General features: G+C 40.8%; 1 protein-coding gene across 4 annotated transcripts; it reads left to right on the forward strand.

Moving 5' to 3' along the window:
* Positions 1–1840: 1840 nt before the first annotated feature.
* LOC306735404 (mothers against decapentaplegic homolog 3) lies at positions 1841–25476 on the forward strand (the record flags this gene model as incomplete). Of its 4 annotated transcripts, none has more annotated exons than XM_079216867.1 (8): positions 1841–2043; positions 19742–19935; positions 20322–20456; positions 20759–20884; positions 21797–22009; positions 22131–22331; positions 23236–23380; positions 25342–25476. In XM_079216867.1, 8 exons carry the CDS (start codon positions 1841–1843, stop codon positions 25463–25465), a joined length of 1341 nt encoding a protein of 446 aa, XP_079072993.1. In that variant the 3' UTR covers positions 25466–25476. The 4 variants fall into 4 exon arrangements, with proteins under 4 accessions (XP_079072993.1, XP_079072992.1, XP_079072994.1 ...); XM_079216866.1 differs by having other exon boundaries at positions 22131–22306; positions 23190–23380; XM_079216868.1 differs by having other exon boundaries at positions 22131–22268.
* Between the last annotated feature and the right edge of the window lie 1549 nt (positions 25477–27025).

Here is a 27025-nt window from a genome sequence, read left to right on the forward strand (position 1 = left end):
CATTAGCTTCTTTTTGCAGAGCTTTCGCGACTTTTAGAACTCTTTAAAGTGCTTACAAACAACGCGCCCAAGATAGGAAACTGCTTTTGAACGCAGTAAAGTCTTTCTTTTGAAGAACAAAGGCAGCCTCACACCCTAAACTGTTCGACTATCACTCTCTCTGTGGTGGGCTCAGCTGCGTTACACACTCTTTTGTACATCTGGCTCTTTCGACTCCTTGACACTGTGTGTGTGTGTGTGTGTGTGTGTGAGAGTGAGAGAGGGGGGTGCATATGTATGGGTGTGTACGTGTGCGTGCGTGTGGACTAGTGTGTGTGTGTGTGTGTGTGTGTGTGTGTGTGTGTGTGTGTGTGTGTGTGTGTGTGTGTGTGTGAGAGAGAGGGGGGTGCATATATGTGAGTGTGTGCATACGTCAGGCTAGTTGCGGTTTTAGGGGCTGAGCCACGCTGCAAACCAAACTGCCACCTTGTAAAGTAGACATGCTCGAATCTCTAACAAGCTGAGGCAAGTTGGTGGCTCAGGTTGTGTGTGTGTGCGTGACTTTTATCGCATTCCATCTTACAGCAGCTCCTAAGTTATTTACCCATGTGGAGACAAACAACCTAGTAGCAATTACTGGAAAGCCTTGTGTTGGAGATGCTGAATTTTAAACCCCACAAGAATTTTGCGCAACAAACACACACACACAGGTATCCTGACCTGTTGGATAATTATGAGTGTGTGGATTTCCCAAAATAAAATGGTGAAAAAGTAAGAAACCTACCGGTAAACTTTATTACCCTGTGGAGGGGAATAAGGAGGTAAGAACACCATGGCCCTCTTTGGACTATAATTATGTTATAAAGATAAAACAGATGGATGATTTAAAACAGATGGATGATTTCCTTTATGGAATAAAAAAAACTATTCATAAAGAATAAGCAAAGCATTGTTGTGTGTGTGGATATGTAAAATAGTCTTTGAGCACCCCTGTATTCTGTATCTACACACACACACACACACACACACACACACACGCACACACACGCACACATACGCACAAAAGAGCAACACCAGAAGAGCAAGGACTTAAATTGCAGCCACATGCAATCAACTGTTTTGCTCACTGTTAGATGACTAAATCTAGTGATCTGTGCACGCCTGTGACTGTGACAGCTTATTTGGGCATAGCTAAAAGCTAATTAATCAGCAGTGGAGGCGGGGATTGTGCAATATCAGCGCAACACTTTGGGCCAGCTGCTCAAACTGGCCTCTCGCAGGTCTGCTGTGCAGTCTGAAGCCTGAATGATGACTCTCAGCAGCAGCTCCTGCATTTGCATTTGATGCAGACTTCTTGCAGACTTTAGTCGGGGGACCCAGCACCGCGGATGACTCTGAACTCAACAAAACTTTGCTGATCGGAGGTTAGAGCAAAAACACCAATGAAGTACTTCCACTTCATCGTTTGAGCACTGGTTAAGTTAAAGACGTAGATCGGGTATAACTCGCGTCGGATATATTTTTAAAATAGCTCCGGGTTAAAGCGGTGCAGACGGGACTAGCTTTCCTGGCGGAGTAGCACTAAATCTACAGCGCAACAGACTACCGGCGGCGGCGCACAGTTCACCGCTGAGCTCAAGCCAGACAGAGTGCGCTAAAACTGGAGGGTTTAACTCCGGGATGCATCTGTGTGGCGTTTAATAAACAGCTACAATTTGTCTTTATCTAAGTAACGCTTTGACCTACACTCATTTGGACCGTTTGAAGAGCAGTCGGCTCGCGTGTTTTGTCCAAACCTATCCGCCTGGACTTTTTCTTCTTCTTTTTCCTCGGCACTGGAAGGACTTAAACTGAACTCAATATGTCAATTTTGCCTTTCACTCCCCCCATTGTCAAAAGACTTTTGGGCTGGAAGAAGGGCGAGCAGAACGGCCAGGAGGAGAAGTGGTGCGAAAAGGCGGTGAAAAGTCTCGTGAAGAAGCTCAAGAAGACGGGACAACTGGACGAACTGGAGAAAGCCATCACCACCCAGAATATCAACACGAAATGCATCACCATACCGAGGTAGGGAGCGTTTGACGGTGACCGTGAACTCAGCATCCTAACTAGCTGGACGCTCAAGTCCAGACGTTGTTACAATGTTGCAGGAAAACACCTCCAACCATTAAATCACCGTAGCACGCGCACCTTTATAAATTCCGACATTCTGAACATTACATGACAGATAAGTTGACATTTCCACTTCCTGTCTTGTGTCAAATATTTCAAACCCTGAACGTAAGTTTCCCTCTGACGTTAATTATATATTAACAACGGCGGCTTAACGAGCTAACAGGGGTCGGCAGAGAAAGCTAGCAAAAGCATCGCGAGCTGGCATGCCATCACATGAACACTTTAAGTCAACTGAAACACGTTTTTTTAAAGGAGTTCCTTGTGATGGGATGGACATTTTAACCGACATCACGTCGTTGAAGAAGGGGACGTAGTGTGTGCATTGACTGGCCAGCAGCGCACATGCAATTCAAAAAGGACAAATGGAGTCCAAGTTATATAACTTGGCCTTAATCTGGGACACTTTCTAGCGCTGTGGGTTGTGTGTTAGTGCGTTGGCGACTCTGTGGAGCTCCTGTGTCTCCTTTCAATGCACCCATACAGGCATGTGTCTTATCAAAACAGTATTTTAATCAGACAATAAGCTCTGGCATTCAGTATAAAATTGCTGCTCCTAATTTTTAGGCATTCAGTTCAGTAAGAAGCAGTCTCTTTCCTCCCTTTGATGAAAGGCTGTTCCAGGTAAGAGCCAAAGAGAGGCAGTTTGTAAACACAATTCATGTCTGGCAAAAGAGTTTGACTTGTCTGAGTTTCTAAACATCATATTCTTAGGAGTAATGTGGAATACAAGGTTGTGTCTGCCGTAAAACAGCCCAACATAGGAACTACCTTTGTAGATATAACAGGACAGTATCTGTCACATACACTAATTTACCTGTGTCTTTCACACACCTGTACAGTATATCAGAGGGGGTACAGCTGCAAGGATTAATACTCACATCTACATAAATTGAGTTGTCAACATTTTGATAATCAATGGATTGTTTAATTCATTTTTCAGTGCCAAATACTCGCCGGTTCCAGCATTTCAGATGTGAGGTTTTGATGTTTTACTTTCTTATACAAATACGTATCTTGCTGTTTTGGGCATTCGGATACATTCGAATGTGTGGAATTTGCATAAGAGGCATTTTAAACAATTATCTGACTTCCCGACATAACAATTAGTCAATTATTTAGGAAAGTAATTGACAGATGAATCAGCAATGAAAACAATCATTAGCTGCAGCCCTAAATAATTGTAATATATTTGAGAGAAAAGGCCTCTCACAATAGCACACGTGTTCAACAGTCTCCAAAAGATAACAAAGTTGAATCAAGTTTCAACAATAACGGATCATTATAACCTTTATAAAAGTAGGATTAATTGCAGGGTTGTTACTTTCAGTTCGGAGTGACTCATAAACTGGCAACAGAGTGTCGAGTTTGATTTGAGCATATACTATTTCTCGAAGTTGTAAGTGACAAATAAAGGACTCAAGCATTTGCCCGTGTCCACAAAATCTCCTTTGCATATGTGGGCAATTTTGATTTAATAGCACACTGGGTATCAGATGGAAATTCAGCCCCACACAGGGCACTCCCACATTCTTTATTGCCACAAGTGTGCATATCACAGCTTGCACAGGCCTGGGCCAGCTTTCGGAGTTAAGCCTACCCGGAAAGTTAAATAATGTTTGCCATGATCCAGGTTTTATATTTCGCACCACTAATACAGAGGGGAAGAGAGGGAGTGCATTAAGATGACCCCAGATCAGGGCTGGCTGTCAGTGTGGGCTAACACTGTCCCTGGAGAGCTGCTGTTTCTATTAATTCCCCTACGTTCTGGCTGGCTGACAGCAGCTGCCTGCCTGTCCAGGCCTGTCCATGAGGAGGTCAGCTCATATCTCTCTGACACATGTACTCCCTAATGAGGCTCATTGCTATCCCTCTTGATGACGGTTTGCCGTGATGCTGAGTGCTGAAGGAAGCAGGAAGTGTGCATTGGTTGAGCCAGGCATCAAGGTGGTGGATCAGCAGATCGAGTATCTGCTGGGGGAATGTAAGATAGGATTATTGAAAAGGGGTAAAACAGGTGTTTTACTCGTCACAGCTGATTGAGATGTCATATTTTAGAGGTTTGAATACCAGAAGCTGATTTTGAAATCTCAAGGCTCATGTCTTCCAGTTGTGTCAAACAAAGTTAACGATTGTTTACCAGTTCTGTCCAAAGCAGCTCCTTCCTGTAAATTATCCCTGTCAAGCTTGCGTCTCCAAGTGGTAAAAATTAGATGTTTAGAAGATTTGAGGAAAGCCATCTGTCAGATTTAAAATAACACGACGGTCTCTGGTTAGAAGCCACGGTATCACAACTTGTTGAGTTTGGTACAGAAACAGTTATTTTGGGGTGTGGGTGGTTAACGTGTGTGTGTGTGTGTGTGTATGTGTGTGTGTGTGTGTGTGTGTGTGTGTGTGTGTGTGTCCCAGCATTTTTACACTGGAGATAAAGCCTGCGTCCCGTAAAACATGAGTCAGCGTCACTTTGATTTAAATTCCCAGTTGAATTTGGAAACAAAATGCTTTTACGGTATATCAGGCTTCGCCTATCATTTGGGCCGGGCTCCTGCTTTACTCGCCTTTTAGCTCACTGTGGTTTTCACAATGAGCTGTTTTCCCCTTCTTCTTTTTTTAGGAGCTGTAAGCAAAGTGAATGCTGGGGCTCCTGTACAACTTCAAGCTGCAGTCACACAACAACAAGCAATTGTGGCGTTGTGGTGCTGACCTACCTCTTTTTCTCCCTCTCTCTTTTTAAATCCGTTCTTCCTATGACCTGTAAACTTGGGTTAGTCACAAACATCGGTGTGTAAAATGCGTCAAGCCATGACAGACTCCCAGTTTCCGATGGTAGTTGGAGTTGATTTGTAGTGGATTTGTAACCTGCACTGTTTGAACATGAAAAGATGACTAACGAATGACTTAACTAGATATTCCTTTATTTGTCCTGCAGTGGGGAAATTTGCAGAATTACAGCAGCAAACGGGTAAAGTGCACACAAGAGACATAGTAAATTAAAATTAAAATAAATTAAAAAAAAGGAATATAAATAAACAGTAAAACAGTAGTAAAAACAGTAAATAAACTACTTAACTACTGCTGTTTAAGGAGACTATCATGCATTTATAAGCAGAAGCAAAGTCTGTTTCAGTTATGGATTGATAAATATCTCAGGTGGTTATACTGTAGCTGCCTAGTAACTAAATACTCGAAGACCCTCAAGTGACCCTAGAAATTGTGATTTATTGTCTCTTTAGCAAAATAAGGGTTAGAGGAGGTCAGATTGGTTGGATTGGTCAACAAAACAAGACTTTGACACAAGTGGCTGCTATTTGGTTTCTGTTTTCTGCCTATAGTCATTGTTCGTTTCTTTAAGCAATGGCCCTGATTGTTCCCTGACTTTAATAAGCGAGACGTTGAATATCCCTTAACTTTACGGAAGTTACATTTGCACCAAAACCAGTGTTTCTTTAACATTGCCCAACAATTTATAAAACCATGGCCTTTCCTTAACCCTAACCAACATTGTTTTTGTCAGTTGCAAGAGTGATTTGTAAACATTTTTGAAATTCACAAGCATTGATGTCTCATATAGCCCAGTGATACATTTAAATTGTGTTTTTTTCTCCAAGTAATTACTTCAATAATAGATTCTCAAAGTGGCAGATTTGACTTTGAAGAGAGAGTAGCAGTAGTAGTCGTAACTACTTTTGTAACAATGGATATACATGAGTTTGACTGAACATTATTACATAAACATCCTCTACCTATTAACAGTCATTCTTATCAGAAGGATAAACACATAAATGTTAAAGGCTCTGTGTCTTAACAGAGATTTAGGGTGAATAAGTTTACAGCGGAGCTTTCACAGCAGACACTTATCTCGGATTCCAATAGCGGGAACATTACAAATGATTCAAGATGTGTGTATCACGTTTGTGTGTGTTTTGTCTTTTTTGGGGAGCCCAGGGGAGTAGATTCTGCCCCCCTACCTACCTTAACTTAGTCTGGTTTATGGCTGGGGAGTGCTTTCGTCTTGTCCACACACATCCATCCTGGCAGCGAGCCGACTGATTCACACTGCTACATGTCAGGGCAGGAGGGAGGGAGTGAAGGAATCCCAAGTAGAGAAATAAAAGATGGGATAAAACAAAAAAGATAGGGAAGAGATGACTATGGGCTGAATGAGAGAGACTGTATCCACGAGAGACCAGAGCTCTTTTCTCATACAAATGTGGCCATTCACAGGAAAAGAGTCAACAACTGTGTTGACATTTATGTCACTGCTAAACAGGGTTTTTGAGATTCATGGAGGAAGTTGCAGACAATTTAGTATAAATTGAGAGGATCATTTTTATTGATTTAGTCTGCCACAAAACCAGTGTTCCTCAATCGTGTAGAGATGTCGTTGTGACCCAGAACAGCACAACTTATGACTGAATGAGGTAGAAATCATACCCAAAATAATTACTTTTTTGTCATTTGTTCATCATCTAATTATAGAAACCTGTGGTCACCATTGCAAATCAAGATTTGTCGCCTGTGTGCTTTGATCAAACTCTGATTTCTAAATCAAAATTGTGCCAGTTTTTGACTATTTTGTAGAAAATGTGTTTTAATTTCATGAAAGGTATTGAAAGAATTATCACTTTGTTGTCATAAGTGAAACTTGAGTATCATATTGTCTCTTCCCAGCCCTAGTTAATATGTTGATGCCATCAAGTGCAAGTCTTTATTAGCCAGATTCATGCTTATGGGTGCAAAGGGAAATACAGAGGGATGAAGTGGAGTTGGGATTCCCAGTGTTGTGTCTCGTGCTACAGGGGAGAGCCTGTCATCATAGTGGGGGAGTGTGATTTAATGAGGGAGGATGACACATACATTAAAGACAGCAGAAGATAACATATAAAGAGTGAAAGTGATAGAGATGAGACATTTGAGGGGATCAGAATGTGAAAGAGAAATGTGAACCAGAAAGCCAAGGGTTTAGATGAAGGAAGAAAAGGAGACAGAATATTTGGCACGAGGCGGCGCATTGGATTTTCAAGCTTATCAGAGGAAGACTGCGGTTCCTGTGGTTGGCATGCAGAAAAAGAAACGCTGAGAATAGCTGAGATAGAACTGGTTTGTTTTCCATCGAGACAGCCGTCCAGCATCAAAAGAAGCCTGTGTCTGGACGACAGACTACAATAACTGCACACAGACGCACACACACTGCAGCTACAATGTCAAGAAGATATTGTGTACTTGCATAGCTTCAAACGTCACCTGCTGGATTGCCGCACATACATACTGTACATACAGCGTGCACTGCTGTCCTACACATCCTGACATTTAGCAGAGCAGACGTCACTGCATATTGTTTGAGTTGTGTGTGTGTTTTTTTTAATAAGAGGGATTTTTATATTGCCATCATGTCTTGTTAACTAGTTGCAAGTCATATTAGACGAATGCTGTTTCCTACTTTGGTCAAAGTTGATAGAATTAAATGAAATGCGAAAACAAAAAATGTGCTTTTTTTTTGTCAATGAAGCCAAAGACAGAGTGATAATGATACACTCGCAGATATTTTACTTTCAACAAGACCCAGATTTGGGTGTAATCTTGGAATGCAGTGGATTCAAGTTTTTTGTCAATTTTATAAAGCGGAAGTTTCATCCTCTACTCACCAATAGGGTTGAGTACCGAGAACAGGTGCCAGTATGGCACCGGTTCCAACACGTCCGGTACCTACCGGACCGAAAAGCAACGCAGATTTCGGTGCTTCCTTCCAGTGCCTGAGCCGATTGAAATACTTTTTTTTTTTACACTACTCTGTAAAGTTGCACGGTATATAGATACTAAAAAGGTAGCGCGGTGCCCGCATGCTAAAAACGATTATTAAAATATCGCGGATCAGAGTGCACTCGCTGCTCTGCTCTCTGTCTGCCTGCATGCAGAGCGGCGCTCGAGGGGGCGGGGCTCACACACACAGTGCGCGCACACAGAGATCGCTGGAGACATGAGCACGAGCTTTTGAACGTCCGTCCTCAGCTTGCTGGAACAAATCTTTCCAGTTGATATTAATGATGACGTGTAGTCCAGTAAAGCAGCAGTTTTAGGACCCAACAGTGTCTGAGTTCTGTTGCACACGGTCCCATCAGGCCACCTGATGCTTGTGTCTGTTCTTTTTTAAATATATATTTTTATATTTTGAAGTTAAAAGGTTTGAAGCTGTAGTTTGAAGCGTGTTTTGTATGTACTTATTTATTTATATCTATAGTATACTTTAAACAGTTAATAATATTGTTCAATTTGAAGAAAAAAAATTGCCTTGGCAATAAAAAAGTATCGGTTCAGGCACCGTTTAGGCACCGCTATCGTTTTAAAAGTATCGGTTTAGCACCGGTATGGGAAAAAACCCAAACGATACCCATCCCTACTCACCAACCATACTGTTGACACAGTCCTATACGTTTTATTCTGATTATTGTAGGTCATTTTTATAATCTTTTAATCTGCTGATTGATTGATTAATTGTGTGGTCTATAAATCATCAGAAAACTGACAAAGGCAGATCACACTTTCTTACAAGTTCAAGGTGATCACACAAAGGTCCTTTTTTATCCAAACAGAAGGCTCCAAGATCTTCAATTCCCTTTAACAATAGCGACATATTTTTTAATCGATTATCAAAAACGCACACACACACATACTCTCTCTCTCTGTCTCTCTCTCTCTCTCTCTCTCTCTCTCTCTCTCTCTCTCTCTCTCTCTCTCTCTCTCTCTCTCTCTCTCTCAGGTAGCTTACATGTGAAGTATCACTCCTGAGTCATCCGAGACAGCATTGTTCGACAGGTACGCGATACAAGACAGGTCACAGAGAGTTGATGTGTGTTGTCTGTCTGTGTGTGGTTGGCTGATCTAATGATGATAATAGGTTGCCTTCAATAGTTGGGTTCAGGATTTCTATCATTGTTTGATTTGCTTGGCAGAAAGTGGATACGGTTGAACTAAGTGCGTGTGTGTGTGTGTGTGTGTGGACTACAGTACCTGTATTATGGTGTTTACTGTGTTGTAATTAAAGTTTTACTGAATGAGTCAAAGCTCAGTGGCTTCGCCTGTAGGGTAATAATCTAATTTAATTGTTTAACTGTTTTAAAAAGTAATACTAGGACATTTTTTGAGCTGGTATTAGGGATGTTTAAATGAATAACGGCTATGTTTTATTCAGAAATGCATAAATAACAAAAGATAAGATATGAAACTATTTCTAGACAGTTAATTGGTTTTAAATGGAACTGTAATGTAGTTTTTACTTAGAAGTCATTATTTACTGATGGAAAGCGTGATAACCGTTTTCAGGCCACTTACTGATTGTATGTCATCGTACATGTTGGCTGTGTGTGTGTGTGTGTGTGTGTGTGTGTGTGTGTGTGTGTGTGTGTGTGTGTGTGTGTGTGTGCGTGTGGTTAGTCAGCTCAGAGGAATGCTCTCTCCCAGGGCCTTGAGGAGGGCGTCGGCTGCTGTTTGGTTTTGGGCTTGCTCCGGGGGTGGAGGGGGTTAGAGAGACAGCACTGCCTGGACTTGGCCTTCTCACTATCTGCGGGGGAGTGCACGTGCACAGCGTAGAAACATACACATACACACACACACAGACACTTTCACCAGACAACAAGCCTGTCTTTGTGCTCCTCCGCTGCTGCTGCTGCTGCTGCAGGGTGCTGGACTACAGCTGGATCTGTGTGGGGAAACAACTTGACGTGAAGGAGCAGGGGATTAAAAGGAGGGGTGATTACCTTTTAGCCACAGGTACAAGTGGACGTTTTCAAATACAGAAGGACAACTTATACCATTAGATTGTCTGCAACATTCGTCCTTGAATCGGCTCTTTAGAAGAGAGCACCACTTCATCGCAAGGAAATGAACCATAAACTTTAGTGTTGCAAAGAACGCCGCAGGCACTTTACTCTCAATAACACCCGATATAGCAACACAAGAGACCGCAGATCCAAACCAAGATTGTGACCTCGGGGACCTCATCTGTCATAATTTGTGTATTATTTTGAGGTTGTAATATACTTTATGATTACAATATTGATCCCGATGTATTCTACCAGCATGCCAAGTCTAGCTTGAAGCATTGGTAATGATTTAACGTACCTTATTTTGTCTGACTGCTCCGGTTTTGTCCCACGGTCCAGAAACATACGAGTAATTGGAGATTCAAAATTGTAAGCTGTGAATGCGTTCTATGTGTGTTAGGCCAGGAGTAGACTGTTTAGGTGTCAGATAGGGCTAGTTATCAGTTCGTAATAAGACAAATAATCTTGTTGACTTATTCTTTGATCAGAAAGTTCCATTTAAAGTAGGGCTGCACAACATATTATTTCAGCATTGATATTGTCATATAGCTGGACGTGCAATGTCAGCAAATAACTCAAGCACATTGTGCTACAACTTTTTTTGCTGCTTGATACAAAGGGGAAAACTTCCATCGTCTTCATTTTCCATGACTAATCCAGGGTTTCCCATTAATAAAATTCTAGGTAGGGCCCTTGTAGTTACATAATGAACAAATATGTTTTTAAACACAATGTGTCGGAGATGGCTCCTCAGTGTGGGATGATCTGCTCCCTGGCGCTGGCTGGTCCTGGACCGGCTATTGTAGGTTGGCTTGGGAAGGCCCAGGGTGAAGGTGGCCCGCGGCTCCGAACGTGAGCTTTACAGAAGTTTTTACAAGAGCACAACATTGTTTATCTAGCCTCTAAATTTCTCTCTGAAAGTGCACTAGATTGAGGCATTTAACATAAAAAATGTAGCATAAAAAATGTAGGGTGAATATAGAAGTATTTTTTCAGATCGCAATATTTCTACCCAATGTCATGCAGCCCTCATTTAAAGGCTACTTTTCTTACTTTATTATTGTCTATGTTTAGACAACATTTAAGAACTTTTGCTATTTCTTTTTTTTAAATGGAATAGTTGAAGTAATGTTGTACTATTACTGTACTATTATATACTTTAATGTATTGCGTAGCTAAACATAAAATCATATTTTATGCTTGTCCCCAAAAGTAGGGGGATTATTTTTTGCTGATCTGTCAACAGCAGTGTACTTTTCTCTCAGTATATTTACCTTTAGCCACATAGTTAAATTATTTCGGCCTATATTCGGATCTCTTACCTTCAACTCAGAAAATAAGGAATCAACAAACAACCTTTGATATAAAAATAATGAATGGTTTATTACCATGATGGAAAAACCTTTTAAAATAACAAATGTTCCCAAATGTGTTGGCTACTTTAACTGTTCATCAAATCAAATCGCGCAAACATACTGCAACATGTACATTTGTGGAATATTTTATCTGAATGAACAAAGATTAATGTCACTGGACTAGCAGACCTGGCTACATTCTGCCCTACAATCTGGAGAGAAAAAAACTTGAACCAGACTGTGGAGAAAAAAAAAATATTGATGACTTGCATGTGGAATATTTTCAGTCATTCATCATTTTGATGCAGAAAGAGAGGGAGACAGACTGCTCCGCTCATTGAGTATTAGCAGTAAAACTAATGGTTACCAGTCCTCTATCGTGTCCCCAGTTTGTTTGAGTCCAGACTACTTTATTTGTCGTCTAGCATGGCCGGTCGTCTGGTTTCTTATTTCACATCCTTCACTGGTCCCAGCACACTCCAGCCCTATGATATCACCTGTGGGTTACAGTCAGACTGGCTTTTCTCTCACACTCTATTCTTGGTTCTCTTCCTTCCCACCCCCCTCCTTCTTCTGTAAGAAAAAGAGAAGTTTGATGGCTTTTCCAGAGAGAGTGGGAGGGTTGTGGTTTTGTGTGTGTGTGTGTGTGTGTGTGTGTGTGTGTGTGTGTGTGTGTGTGTGTGTGTGTGTGTGTGAGTAAGACGTTCCTCTGTGTGAGTTGCACCACTACTGGAATGTAGTTCACAAGCCAAGATTTGCGCACTTTGAGCATTTTTCTTTTGTGATCAAGTTGATGGCTGCTGCCTTGCAATGATGAAACATTTGCGGAAGCCCAAAAAACTAAATAAGAAAGAAAAATCTATTAGATTTTCAATAAGAATACATATTCTTCAATGTTACTAGGAATATTTGATTTTTGCTTCGGAATTAGCCAGAAAAGCATAATGTATCATAATTGAATGATTGTTGATTGATGTTACTCTTAATTGGCTTTCCATTTAAGTATCTGAAACAACATGCCCCTCAAAAAGCTGTCCCTTGTTTTTATGCTTGCTTGTTTTTGGTCTGAAAGCATGGTAATTCAGACCAACACTGGTTGTTAAACACATGTCAGTGAAATAACTGATAGGGTGGGTCCTCAGTAGGGTTGGGTACCGAGAACCGGTGCCAGTATGGCACCGGTTCCAACACATCCGGTACCTACCGGACCGAAAAGCAATGCAGATTTCGGTGCTTCCTTCCGGTGCCTGAGCCGATTTAAATACTTTTTTTTTTACACTACTCTGTAAAGTTGCACGGTATATAGATACTAAAAAGGTAGCGCGGTACCCGCACACTAAAAACGATTATTAAAATAGTATATAATAATATATATATATAATATATAGTATAATATTAAAATAAAATAGTAGTTTTAGGATCCAACAATGTCTGAGTTCTGTTGCACACGGTCCCATCAGGCCACCTGATTGGACTGGTGTCTGTTCTTTTTTTAAATATATATTTTTATAGTTTGAAGTTAAAAGGTTTGAAGCTGTAGTTTGAAGTGTGTTTTGTATGTATCTATAGTATACTTTAAACAGTTAATAATATTGTTCAATTTGAAGAAAAAAAATTGCCTTGGCAATAAAAAAGTATCGGTTCAGGCACCGTTTAGGCACCGGTATCGTTTTAAAAGTATCGGTTTAGCACCGGTATCGGAAAAAACCCAAACGATACCAATCCCTAGTCCTCAGTATTGACTTTAATGTAGTGTTAAATAAATTCCTTTTTATTCCTATGATTATGGAATGTGATTACCTCTACATTTGCAGATTCCTTGAATGGTGGCACAAGGGATTAACCTGTGGCAAGTACAGTGGTCTGATGCATTCATTCTTGTGTGACACAGGTGTCCTGCATGAAAAGGAGATAGCTGCATTGAAGCAGTTTTAGGGGAAAAATATGGAAACTTTATTGCAGCCCCTTCTCCGGAGTTAGCAGATGATTTGTGTCTTCACATGTTGTTATTGGAAGACAGCAGCTCTGCTGAATGTCATTGGACTGCAGCCCTGTTGGTCATGGCTCGACAGACTGGCCACAGACTTTATGAAAGGCACAAAGGCCATTTCAGCCTTACGCCCCCACCCTCACGCAGTACTTGGACGGAGGCAGTGCGGCAGGGACAGTGGGACAGACGGAGGAGATGAAAAGGGGGGTTTTAGGGGCCCAATCACAGACCCTCTGAGCTGCCCTGAGCTGTTGAGACAGTCTGCCAGCCCTATTGTCCAGCAGCACCCTCCTTTCTTTATCCATCATCCACTCTGTCCTCCCCCCTCTGTGCTCAGATTGTGACTGAAGGTCCTGATGTTTACATGCACTTGCTGGCATTTAAAGCAACAAAAATGGTGTCTTTTAATGTTTGGATTAACCATTAGAGTTTAGCAGCCTATGGACCAACACCGGAAGACAACAAATATGAATGTGGACTCTGAAAGGTTGTTTAGATTCTCATAGTGTTTGCTGGCATCTTGTTAGTGAGCTTAGACCTTTATTTGAGTTCGAAGCTTGGCAAAGTTGTAAAACGTCCATGTCAAAAGGTCTGAGCCCACAGGGAAGAGTGTGTGTGTGTGTGTGTGTGTGTGTGTGTGTGTGTGTGTGTGTGTGTGTGTGTGTGTGTGTGTGTGTGTGTGTGTGTGTGTGTGTGTTCAGCACTGCTCGGACCTTTGCCAGCCTGGACACACACACAGTGTATATGTTTATGTCTCTGAGCGTAACTGGGCATGCCTCAGAGTGTTTGTTTTGACCCCCTCCCTCCCAAGCTCAGTGAAGCTCAATCTGCTCTGTCTGAGTCTGTTTTATGAGTCAGCCACACACACACACGCACATATATATATATATATATATATATATATATATATATATATATATATATATTGTAATGAGAATCTTGAGATTATATATATACATAATCTCAAGATTGTCATTACAATATATATATATATATATATATGTGTGTATCTTCTACTCCTCTTCACAATCAGTCACATAGGCGTATCCTCCCTCTTTTCCATTCAAACACCACCTTCACACAGATGATTCCTAAATGTGTAAATCCCTCGGAAGTACAGTTATTTTATCTTACTCTCGCTCATACTTGTGTTAGTGTGTCCGCACGTACGCACAGATTGCATCCCTACCATTCATAGGTCAGGTTCAGCCTTAGCTTCGGGTCATGAAACACAATGATGTTGACACAATTTCCCCAGTGGCAAAAAAAATCTATACCAATTTGTCCCTTTTCTTTTTTGGACATCAATTTCACTCCGGCTCTCTCTTGACAGAAACGTTGGGGATTTGGCTCGTGTTGTCAATCAGAAAGTGAATCAAGAAGACCTGAAGATAAACCTAGCATGTTTTAACAAGCTTACATGTTGTCTCTATAGTGGAAAATACAAATCAATGAGGGACAGAGAAGAGGAGGGGGATTTTGATATTTTGACTGTTTTTTCTTTTGTCTTTGGGATATTAAGTCATCTTTTTCACTCCTGTAAACGTTAGTGTCACGGGGGACTCGGAGAGAGGACCCAAATGCAGATGCGTGGTGAAAAATAAAGTAGCTTTATTCCTTGCAGAGCAGGCAGGATTCAAAAACAGGATTCTCAAAAACACCAAACGGTACAAAAGGTAGGCACAAAAAACAGGCACAAAAAACAGGCACAAAAAACAGGCACAAAAAACAGGCACAAGGGCACACGCACACAGTACAACCAGACCAGGGAACAGAAGACACAGAGCGTTTAAGTACAAGGAGAAGGTGTTGGTGATTAGACACAGGAGGAAACAATCAGACGATCAACAGACAGGAAGTGCAGAGGAACAGAGGACACACGAGACAAGGACCTTCAAAATAAAACCGAAACACAAAACATGCCACATCATAACAGTTTGTTTGCATTCTAGTGAAAAGACTCAGCAATTGATCTATTAGTCTGTCAACAGATGATAATTGCCAGTCATTTTTGAAAAATAATTGATTCATCTTTAAACTTATTTAGTTGCAGACCTAGAATTAGCTTTCAATTTTCAACTTTAAATTATCATAGAACAGTGCAAATTTAAGAAACTATTGAGGCTTGAGGTACAATTTTACACAAAGTCAATATTGCAAAAACTATATATATCTTAACCAAAACAAAATAAGGCTATTCCTTCGTCATCAGGGTCCATCTAATTCTTCATCTGAGTTGTGACTTAGTAAACAAGATTAGTGCTGTGACCTGTGTTGACCAGTTTCTAGTGCTGAAGGTTGAAAACCTGCTGTTCTGGATTCTTGGAAGCCTTGAGATCCCACCCATATCCACCCAGCAGGGAATTTGGGGTCATAGTTCTCCCCCCGTCTGTCTCCCCCCTCCTTCCCATAGCTGAAGCACTCTAAGCTCCAAATGATTTCCAAGTGTTTTGCAGGGTCTGAGATTGCTTGTGTGCGGCTGGCTCTTCCTCTCAACAACAGGCTGAGGCTTGATGGTGGTGCAGGAGTGGTTTTTACAGTTGTTTTCCAATAATGTATCATTCACCCTGCAGTAGTCATAACTGTCCTCATTAAATTGAGTCATACAGATTCAGGGAGGTATATTGTTTGTTTGGACCTGTTTTTGTGTTTCATGTGGACAGTGTTTTGACTGTTGCTTTTCCTTTTTTTTAATCTGTAGATCAACAATAACATTTAATAAAACTACTACACAAGAGAGACGTACACACATGGATGTAAACAATTTACAAAAGAGCTGAAAATATTAGTTGATTAGTGAATCAACATAAAATGAATAGGCAACTATTTTGATAATTGATTAATGAAGTTGTTTTTCAATCATTCATTTGTTGGTTTCAGCGTCTCAAATTTGACTATTTGCTGTTTTTCCTTGTCTTTCATAATAGTAAATTGGATTATATTTGAGTTTTGAAGAAACTTGATTAGGTCACATTTGGCTCTCTCCGAAATTGTGATGGATATGCATCGCCATTTCATGAACCAGACGATTAATGAAAATATTAATTTGTTGCAGCCATAATTCATAATACATGTTTTATGAGGAAGGAAATGCACTCAACATGAAGCACAACTTTTGTTTACAAGAATGAACTTGATTTGACCTTCATCAACTTGAAATAATGAATAAAGGCAGAGATTACTGCCCGGCCTCAGCATTGATGATATTGGTCGTAGTTACAGCTACTGCTGTATAAAGTCATATCCACTGTTTCTGGTTGAGTAAGTCTCTTGTGCTGTATTGCCTGCATTATGTCTAGTTCATCCATTTAACTTATTAGTGCGACTCATACTATACCTTTACTGTAAGCACTTTCTTTAAAAACACTGTCTAGAAGGGGCTTTTCAAAGAGAAGGACACTAAGTACTGTCGGACTCCAAATGGCTTGTAATGCTCTGCAGTTTGTGCATGTCTGTCTCAGCCCACGCAGAGTCTAGCCCCACCAAACACCCACTCTGCAGCAGGGACGCAACACACACACACACATACCACTGAAATCAGATCAGCATGTTGAACACACATCTGATCATATACCACATCTACAGTGCTCCTACCTAACAGTATTACCACAGTAACGCTGCATTCATTACATCCTTTGAGGATTATGATGCACTATTTTTGTGTAATCTGTGAGAGAAGCATCATTCCAACGTTATGGTTATTTTTCACAGCACAGTTTGTGCTCTTATTCAGTAAACATCTTGTTTCTTTCAGTTTGTTGTGAGTGTCTTCTCAAAATGCATTTCATGTGTTTCCCTTGTGTCATCATGACTTTTGGACAATTTCCCATGATTAACTTTTGTAGCTGCCTTTGTTCATGTAACTGTGATTTAGATTCCTCACAGCAAATAACTGTCTATGTCTTTTATGTTCCTTTTATTTTGTCCAACCCTAAAATGTGGCCATTTAGCCAGTTAGTTAAACATTAATTAGCTTTAAAGGATGTCTGAAAACATCTTTACGTGACCTTTGAGGCGATTTACAGAGGTACTTAAAGGCCTGAAGAGCTGTTTCACAAGTCACAAACTGAAAAAGAAATCATGCAATGAATGTGGTAAAGGGAAACGGCACCAATAAATGACGACAATATAGGCCTCTGCCAAACATAGGAAAACTGCAATAGAAAGAGAAACCGCTGCCACAAGTATAACCTTACAAACATTAACTGAAATACTTTTTACAAAATATTACACTCCAACTTTAAACACGTTGACACAATTATCAGTATTAGCTTTACAAAGAAAGTTGTATTGCAGGGTGTTTAACTTGCATTATAACCCGAGGTGTTCCTGTTTATTTGTCTGCCCTGTGTAAGTATCCAGATTGTACTTTTGGGAGCTGCCAAATCTCTCAGTATTGTTGAATGTTTTCTCTCAACACAAAGATCAAAAGCAGAGTAGTGGGCCACTGTTGTTTGTCCTTGATTTCAAAGGCCTGAGGTCTAGGAGGTCTTTGATCAGACGCTGTGTTATCGTGAGGCATCCTGAGCCATTTTACATGACATACTAGATTTAATATTTTTAATATCAATATGTTGCTCACTTCCCATTTTGATTTGTCAGCAGTGAAAACCTGCATGATGTTACTGTGGCTCATTCTGAAAAATTACTTTTTACTACCTGGTGTACAGATTGTACAATAAGCAAGACACCATTTTTATTGGGACATTTATGAAGAAAAACAATGCTGTTTGATGTGTTATTGATGGGCCATAGTAGCATTTCATGGTTGAGGACAACTCTCACTTTTCTATTGGTGACTACTCAACCATTAAGATGTTTAAAATAAAACAAAGACATTGTTGCTTTTTTATAAACCGTAAAAGACTTTGGCAACTTAATTACAGCTTTCAGTATTTGGGGAATCTTAGGTTTGTACGGTGCCGGATAGTTAATCTGAATTATACTTCCTGATTACAACAATATTTGGACTTTTCTAAAGCTTTTGGATGCAGTTTTGTGACGTGTGCATCAACACAAGAGCTCTTCCCTTTTAGGCTTTATGGATGTGTTTTTCAGCTTTCCTCCCGTGACATCTTGCCTCTTCAACTGTGTGCTTCTGTGCACCTAAAGTACTCAGACACCATTTACAAATTCAAGACCCCCTCCCCCCACACATACTTTCCAGCCCATTTTTAAGTACAGATACGATGAATGAAAGCCTTTGCCATGAAAAATTAAAACACCATTCTGTGCTGGCTGGATGTACAATGGCTGACCCAGATGGGGCACTGCTGAGCTTTCAGTAGTTTAACAGTGCACTGCCTTGTTTTTATTTGGGGACTGACATTTGTCCTTCTAAAGGGCTTTAGCTTATGCCTTTGACCCTTACTCTGTATTTGTGTGTGACAGTGAGTGGAGGGGAGGGGCCATATGTGTTGGTTGCCTCTTGCATAAGATGATGAGTGTGTTTTGGGGTCATTGTGCTCAGAGATTACAGGCTACATCTCCATTATGACGATCTGCAGAGTCAAACTACCGCTCATTACACTCCGGTAGCCTAAATCAGTGGTTCTCAACCTTCTTTCATTGATGAATATTTTTTTAAGCAGAGCATTTTTAGTTGGAAAAAAATATGTCATACACAGCACTGTGCCATCAGTGTCTGATTTAATATAGAATATATACAATTTTGTTTATGAATTTACACTTATATTTTAATGAATATTTATTAAATAAAACATTTGCAAGTTTTTTTTTAATGGATGCTCATTTAAAAAATATTTAAAAAAATCTCAAGTACCCCATTTGATAACCACTGGCATCGTCAGTAGAAGGAGCCAAGGCCAGACAACAACTATATCTATAACAGAATCTCATATGAAGAAATGTTAAAATCTTTCTTTAAAAATATGTTTATCATACTACACTGTGAAAGAAAAGTTTTATTCTCAAGTGAGCTAATATTTGCAATTCGGTCATGGACCTCTGTCAGTTATCAGTTTCCATTTTTAATCAATACATGTTTGTACTAAAGTCACAGGTTGGAACTACCAATTAAAAAAAGAGGTTCCATATCTCAAACGCCTGAGACAATCACCACATCGCTAATTGTTCAAAACATCTTTAAAATGAGACTAATAATATATGCTGAAGTAGTTAGAATACAAATTAAAATAAAGAAAAATAGTACACTTTTTGGGAAAAGCTATTTTTACAGTTCACAAAGGAGACATATCGGGCAATAACTAGTTGAAGTCCCGTATCATAATTTGTAAATTTGTCATAACCTTGATGTGACCAAAAATACATCTGAAGAAGGGCACGATATGTTAAACAAACTAGAGAAAACATGAACATGCTTGAAAACACATAAATCAGCATGTCAAACAAACCGTTTCAGGTTATTGACCAACCTCTACTGCTCCTTCCTCTCCTCCTTTCTGCAGGTCTCTGGATGGCCGTCTGCAAGTCTCCCACAGGAAAGGTTTGCCCCACGTCATCTACTGCCGCCTGTGGCGCTGGCCCGACCTGCAATCCCACCATGAGCTGCGGGCGGTGGAGCTGTGCGAGTACGCCTTCCACACGAAGAAGGATGAAGTGTGTGTCAACCCGTACCACTACCAGAGAGTAGAGACGCCAGGTACGAGAGCTTGGAGCGTGTTGATAACCTCTTCAGATTTCATCATAGTTAACATAAGTTTGATCCAAGAATTTAAAGGATGATGTTTGACTTCGTTCAGATTTATTTCACTTTGCTGCCAGGGCGGTTTTCTGTAGAATGATCTGCCTTCTTTTGAAGACAGACATTTCTAGATGTGTTTTTATCTGTAGCTTATTTCTTATTTTTTCAGTGATTTATTACACAGAACTTTGTCTTATGTTATTGTTTTATTGCATCATGTTATAGTGTTGTTGTTGCTTTGGATTACATATTCCTTCATGTTACCCTGACATAAAACCATTCACTTTTGTTATCTTCTAAAGAACTACTTGTTGTGTGTGTCTGTCTTTATCTCCATTATACAGTACTTCCACCAGTGCTGGTGCCTAGACACACAGAAATCCCCAGTGAGTTCCCACCTCTGGACGATTACAGCCATTCAATCCCAGAAAACACCAACTTTCCTGCTGGCATTGAGCCTCAGAGTAACTACATACCAGGTACCAACAAGCTCCCGAACATGATTCACACTAAGATACTCCTTTTACACCAAGTCTGATCATCCACAGAAACCCAGTGTCAAGCTGTTAACATTATACATGTCCGTGGATAGACATTCTTTTCCCATCCAGCGTTAAACACAGATGGGAACTAAAATGTTTCTGCATTTGTTATTAACTTTATGTACTTATGTGTAGATCAACATATTTTTTTGTATGAGCAAAAACAAATAGATCAGATCTATCTTTGGTAACTTTGCAACAAATGTAATGAGTTGTTGTGTTTATGTGTGTCTTTGCAGAAACGCCACCACCAGGCTACCTCAGTGAGGATGGAGAGACCAGCGATCACAAGATGACCCACAGCATGGACACAAGCTCCCCAAACCTGTCACCTAACCCCGTTTCACCCACACATAACAGCTTAGGTACGTTATGTTTATGGGTGGGTGCGTAAGTGTGTGTTTGAGTATGTTTCTGTCTGTCTGGCTTCACTTACAGACAAATGTTTCAGAAGCGTAACTCCCCGGTGGGAATTCTCCGTTTGATTTAATTCCATTTTTGTAAGAGGAAACCAAGTGATGAAAGAAGCCTTTGTCTTCCCTGTTGAACAAGCCAAGACACCATTTAACCTCCACTAACTTCAATGACAATATCCTACGTTTATTCCACCAGGATGGAAAAACTCCAGGGGTCTTGGCTGGAAAGCCTCTGATGAAATAACAAAATCACACCGGTTTCATTTGGCAGAGTCGTCCCGCTCTGTTCTGGTATTCAAAGCCAAAGACAAAATGTTGAGGTTATTAGAGAGTGGCCATGTCGAGGGGAAAAATAACAAATTACCAGAAGCAATGGAAGTTACTGAAATGATGATGGATAAGCCTTTAATTGTATCATTTTGGCTCCAGCATCCCACCAGTCAGACTTGAGTTTCCACATTTTGTCTGGTAAAAGCTTCTGGGAAACAGCGCATGGGTTTTACATTTTGTGACGCCAGCGCAGCCTCATATTTTTGTTGGTTGTTGGTCTGCCCCCTCTACAATCATCCCAGCCCATTTTCTCCCCACATTGTGCCTCTTCCATTTTCTCTGCCATCATTTCTGTTTTTCAACCATTATTCCTCTCATTGCATCCTTTCTTATCCTGTTAACCTTGACTCCCGTCTCCTGTTACCCATTTGTTTCCTCCAGTATTATATCAAGCATTGAATTTCTTATTGATCTGCAAATTTCCGTCTATTAACAACCCCACTACTGTCTACAGTATTATACTCCCTTAACTTGTCTCTCTGTCTGTTTGATGAAAGCAAACTGTATCTTTTTTCCCTCTCTTTGTGTCAGACCTTCAGCCAGTGACATACTGCGAGCCGGCCTTCTGGTGCTCTATTTCCTACTACGAGTTGAACCAGCGAGTAGGAGAGACCTTCCACGCCTCTCAGCCCTCGCTGACAGTAGACGGCTTCACGGACCCCTCCAACTCAGAGCGCTTCTGCCTGGGCCTGTTGTCCAACGTCAACCGCAACGCCGCCGTGGAGTTAACACGCAGACATATTGGTAGGACTCCATTTACTGTGCATATGATGCTCCTTTCTTGGACTAATTCCAAATATGACATTACTTTCTTTTTTTGTGGCATTTTATCTGAGGAGTTTGTTCTGTCTCTGTTTTCTTCAAGGCCGAGGTGTGCGGCTGTATTACATCGGAGGAGAAGTGTTTGCCGAGTGTCTCAGCGACAGCGCCATCTTTGTCCAGAGCCCCAACTGTAACCAACGCTACGGCTGGCACCCTGCCACCGTCTGCAAGATCCCTCCAGGTGTGTGTCAAACTGACAGAGACACCTTTTCCAATTGTGTACATAACAAAAAAAGGACGTCCAGTGTTGTCCCATCTGGAGACAAGTATGTGTGTTTGCCAGCGACTTTCTGCTGCCAGAATTTTGAGCACTTTCAATATCTGTGGCAAAAGTGACGACATTGAAGGACCTCTTTGGGTAGCCAAGTTGGGATCAATTTAAGTAAAGTTAATTCTTTAAAATGGATGATTCAGAACAGACTGTATCATTACGGCAGCGGACAAATCCAACCCTTCACTTTCCTTCACCCAAGAATGTCCTCTGTGGCTCAAGAGAAATCTGTTGAATATAGAAGTTGTTCTGCTCCTCAATGGTCTGTTTACTTTTTCCACACAATTTGTAAAACTGTGAGGAGTGTTACAAGTTTTCCTTAATCGAGGTTTGTATTGTAGAAGAAAGACTTTGAAACGAGTAACGCTGAACTTTGTTGTCTGAGTCACGCACACCCGTTTCAGAGAAGCGCCTCTTTTCTACGTAACGTAAAGGTGACCCCAATCTTATTTGGGGTCTCAGACTTATCTTATCAACTTTCATCCACAGTTCCCACCCATGTTTAAAAGAATGCCCCACTGATATAGCATTGTACTCCTGTGGCATTGTTCAGCACGTGATTGACAGTATGCAAAAAAGAAGACGTCAGAATCGATTCAGCAAGACCAGAAATGTTTTTGTTTTTTTCTCCATGCATTCTTGTCAAAACCTGGTGCCTTTATTACCCACGATGCACTGTGACATGACCTGAGGCACTTTATCAAGTTTCAGCTCCCTCCGGAGCCACAAATATCTTTGAATAACAAGCTCCCCTTTAAGCCAAACCTCCCCAAGTCTACATGTTCCCGAGTCTACATGTCTAAACAGAGTGAAACCAGAGTGACTGACCAGTTGTTGAGGCCTGACCTTTGGTTGTGTGTTGGTTGTTTCCCTCCAGGTTGTAACCTGAAGATCTTCAATAACCAGGAGTTTGCTGCCCTGCTGGCCCAGTCAGTCAACCAGGGGTTTGAGGCTGTGTACCAACTCACGAGGATGTGCACCATCCGAATGAGCTTTGTCAAGGGCTGGGGGGCAGAGTACAGGTAAGCTTCTGTCACAGATCAGTTTTGGGTTAACGACAACCCCTCACCCATTTCCTAAATGGTAAACTCCAACCGCTACAGAGCTGAACTGCTTAACAGTTGATAACACCCACAACCAACTTGTCTGCAACATTAGAAGCGCGGTTGTACAGAGATCAGGTCCGTAACAGGCCCTTATATAAACACAGACAATATAAACAAACGGGCTCTGAATCACATCCCACAATCCAGCCGCCCCCACGCTCGCAGGCATCTGCTCACACTTTAGTGAATCCGGTGGATGAAGTCACCGAGCCCTCATCAATAGAAACGGGCCCCAGTTGACACGGCAGACTATTTTTAAACAAACACACATGTGCTGTGCCAAAAAAGAGATGTCAGACTTTCCCTTTTCCATACCATACCTGTTTTCCATACAGTCTGACTCACTGATGGAAAGCAAGGAGGAGGCGATGATTGGTTGAATGTTGGCTCTGCGCCGGAGGTTTCCTCAAGGGGGGAAACCTTTGTGCTGTGAACGGCCCGTCCAGACCGAATGCAGACATGCAGAGACAGGATTCGGGTTACTGGACCAGCCAGGCCCCATCCACACCTCACTCTGTCTTTTCCCAAGATGACTTTTGTTGTTGTTGTTTTTTTAAGCTCTTTTGTCTCTTTAACCTGTTCTTTTTTTTAATACACTGAAAATAGACGACAAAACATTAACGGACGGGCATAAAGATGAATGAAAAGTCGTAAAAAAACTGTTATTGTTGCACCTAATTTATTCAGTCAGGAGCTTTATTGCCAGCACTCATGACACAAACCATGTAAACTAGCGGCAAGTCACGCAGCTGGCAAGTGTCTCTGTTCATCTGGCTCGCCAGTGCATAAATTAGATGTGTAACAAAGTACAGGATACATTTTGCCTGCTGTTGTTCTCGGCATTGACTGAGAGATAATGGTGTTGGCTGTTTCTTTTACTTACCTCATTTTAACCGCCTTGAAACATGGGGCTTTGGTGCATCATTTTTAACCGAATTAAATGTTCAGAAAAAAGCACCAAAGGCACAAGTCAATGGAAGAGTACAGAACTAGAAAGGACTGGTACTGAAGCACACGTTTAGAAAAACAAATCTTTTTTTTTTTAATAGTACTTATAAACTGCATTTTGTAATACGTCATCTGCAATATTTTCTGGAGCCGACTTTGATCTTTCAGCAGGCACTTTAGGCATAAGAGCTGTCACTTAACTCCATATGCTCTCATACATTATGTTACTTTGAACACTTTTGCCTCTCCTTTCCTCAGCAGTAAGTGTTTTTGTGTAAAATCTAAGGAATCAGTGAGGTGCCAAAGGATATGGAGATCAAGAGGTTGAATGTCTGATAGATGTTGCTGCTTCTTAAGGTTTTTTTTTACGTGGAGAAACCGATCATCACTTTATACAGTCAAGGTTTTTCAGAGATATATAGAACAAAGATTATACATGTTTATGAAACAAAACTTCATATTTTCAGTTTCAGTATGATACGTTTTTTATTCTAATTATTCAAACTAGAGACGAGCAAGTTTTGGCTCAGGTCTTCATATTTATTCTGGTTCAGCTAAACTCATCACTATGTAGATGAAGCATTGAAAACATAGACCCACAATAAAACTCATTTAATGTAGACATGAAATATAGTTCTGATCTATCTTAGCTTAGCTTTCAATGCCAAGGGAAAAAAAGACAACGCAAATAGAAAAGAGAAGACTCTTTTTTACTTAGCTTCACACTCTCAGTTTATTTAATATTAAACTGATCTTAAATGGTTTCTTAACTGACGTAACATGTGTCAGTTACAAACCGTACATGGGTTCTAAAATGAAAGTAGAGTAGAGTAGTAGACCTTTTAGGTTTACTCACACACACACTGCTCTAACCTGCTCTCCCAGTGTACTCAACATCTGTTTCTGCTCTCCTGGTGTGTCCCTCCCAGGCGACAGACGGTGACCAGCACCCCCTGCTGGATCGAGCTGCACCTGAACGGCCCCCTGCAGTGGCTCGACAAGGTGCTCACACAAATGGGCTCCCCCAGCATCCGCTGCTCCAGCGTCTCTTAGGGAAACCTTCACCCACCCACTTCCTGTCAGTGACTAAAAACACAGTGGGTACATCCCAAGTCTCTTAATTGTCGTTTCCTCGCTTCTCGATTGAACCGGAAGTTGTTCCGAGCCGCCATATTGACGGCCGTCCCAAAGCTCTTATTCTGCTCTGAGGAGCGAGGAGGGATCTCGGAGGAGTCATGATCGAGGAGGCAGGAGAGCGAGCTTCCAGGAAGTGTTTTAACGCTGGACACGCCCCCTCATTGTTCATCAGTTATTTGATTAGACGCTGCAGCTGATCGGACTGATCGCTGGAGTTTCATACCAGAGTGAAGATGATCACAAATTAAACTCAAGTTATATATTATTATTTGTTCTCTGGTTCAAATATATGTTCATTGTAGGTCTGAACAACAAAAGGACCACAAACAACTTTTTTTTGTACAATTTTTTCTTTTTTCTTTTTTTTCTTTTTTCTTTTTTCTTTTTTTCTTTTCATGATCTGTTATTTCCCTCAATAACTTTGTTATGGATACAATTAAAGTCAGAGAGAGCTGGAGAAAGGAAACACTTTTTACAACACGTGCTTTCAGTCACGTGAGGCCGAGTGTCGGGTTTGATGAGTTATATAATTTAAGTTTAACCTGAAACATTGAGCCTAAAAAATTCAAAGAAACCATAATCATATTGTGGATTATTTTATAATGATGTCACAATCTTGAATTTCAAAACATACAGACGCAAATAATTAATAAATAAGACAAACACATTCCAGATAAAACAAATCCACTCTGACAGTGATGATGACTGTGTCTTCATTAGTATAAGTAGTAGTTTAACACCATTAAATCAACTGAAAACGATAGTTTATAATACTTTTAAGTGGATTTTTATTAGAATGTTCGCTAAAAACGGTCCGGACCAGAACACAACTACATTACACTGATCAAGTTGTGTACAGACACAAACTCCGTCATAGGTTTTTCCAGCTGTTGAAGCCGACTGACAGCTGATCCAGCTGTGATCAGTGGCCACCGTCATCAGAAACAGACTTGAGAGGAAAGGACGTCTCATGTCTCTTAAAACATATTTCCTCCCTCCTCGCATGGTTTCCTTGTGTCTCTCCATGCATCCCTGGTGGGAGGGACTAAGACACAAGGATGCAAGTGAGGGAAACAGGGATGCAATTTAGAGACTTGGGATGCACCCGCGGACTGCATGCAGGCACGGCTACACACGTACCGAAAGCTGACGAGTCCCGCCCCCCGCCCTCATTCAGCCAATCCTCAATCTGTAATTTAGTCCTTCCTCCCCACTAGCTGTCAGTAGCACTTTTTATAAACATGTTGTTTGTGGCTAAAGGGGACACGTGCATTAAAGCAGTACCATGTAAGGATGTTCTCAACATTTTGTCCAGAATTATTATGATGACAAAGTGCCAAGAAAGGCTGAGGCATTGGGAGGATTTTTTTTTTTTTTTTCAATTGAGAGATTCTCATTTCTTTCCTCTTTTAAATTTAATTTTATTGTTGGTGATTTATATGTTTTTGTACAGATGTTACAGTGGATATATAAAAA

This window comes from Taurulus bubalis (genome assembly GCF_910589615.1).
Source record: "Taurulus bubalis genome assembly, chromosome: 4".
Classification (NCBI taxonomy): domain Eukaryota; kingdom Metazoa; phylum Chordata; class Actinopteri; order Perciformes; family Cottidae; genus Taurulus; species Taurulus bubalis.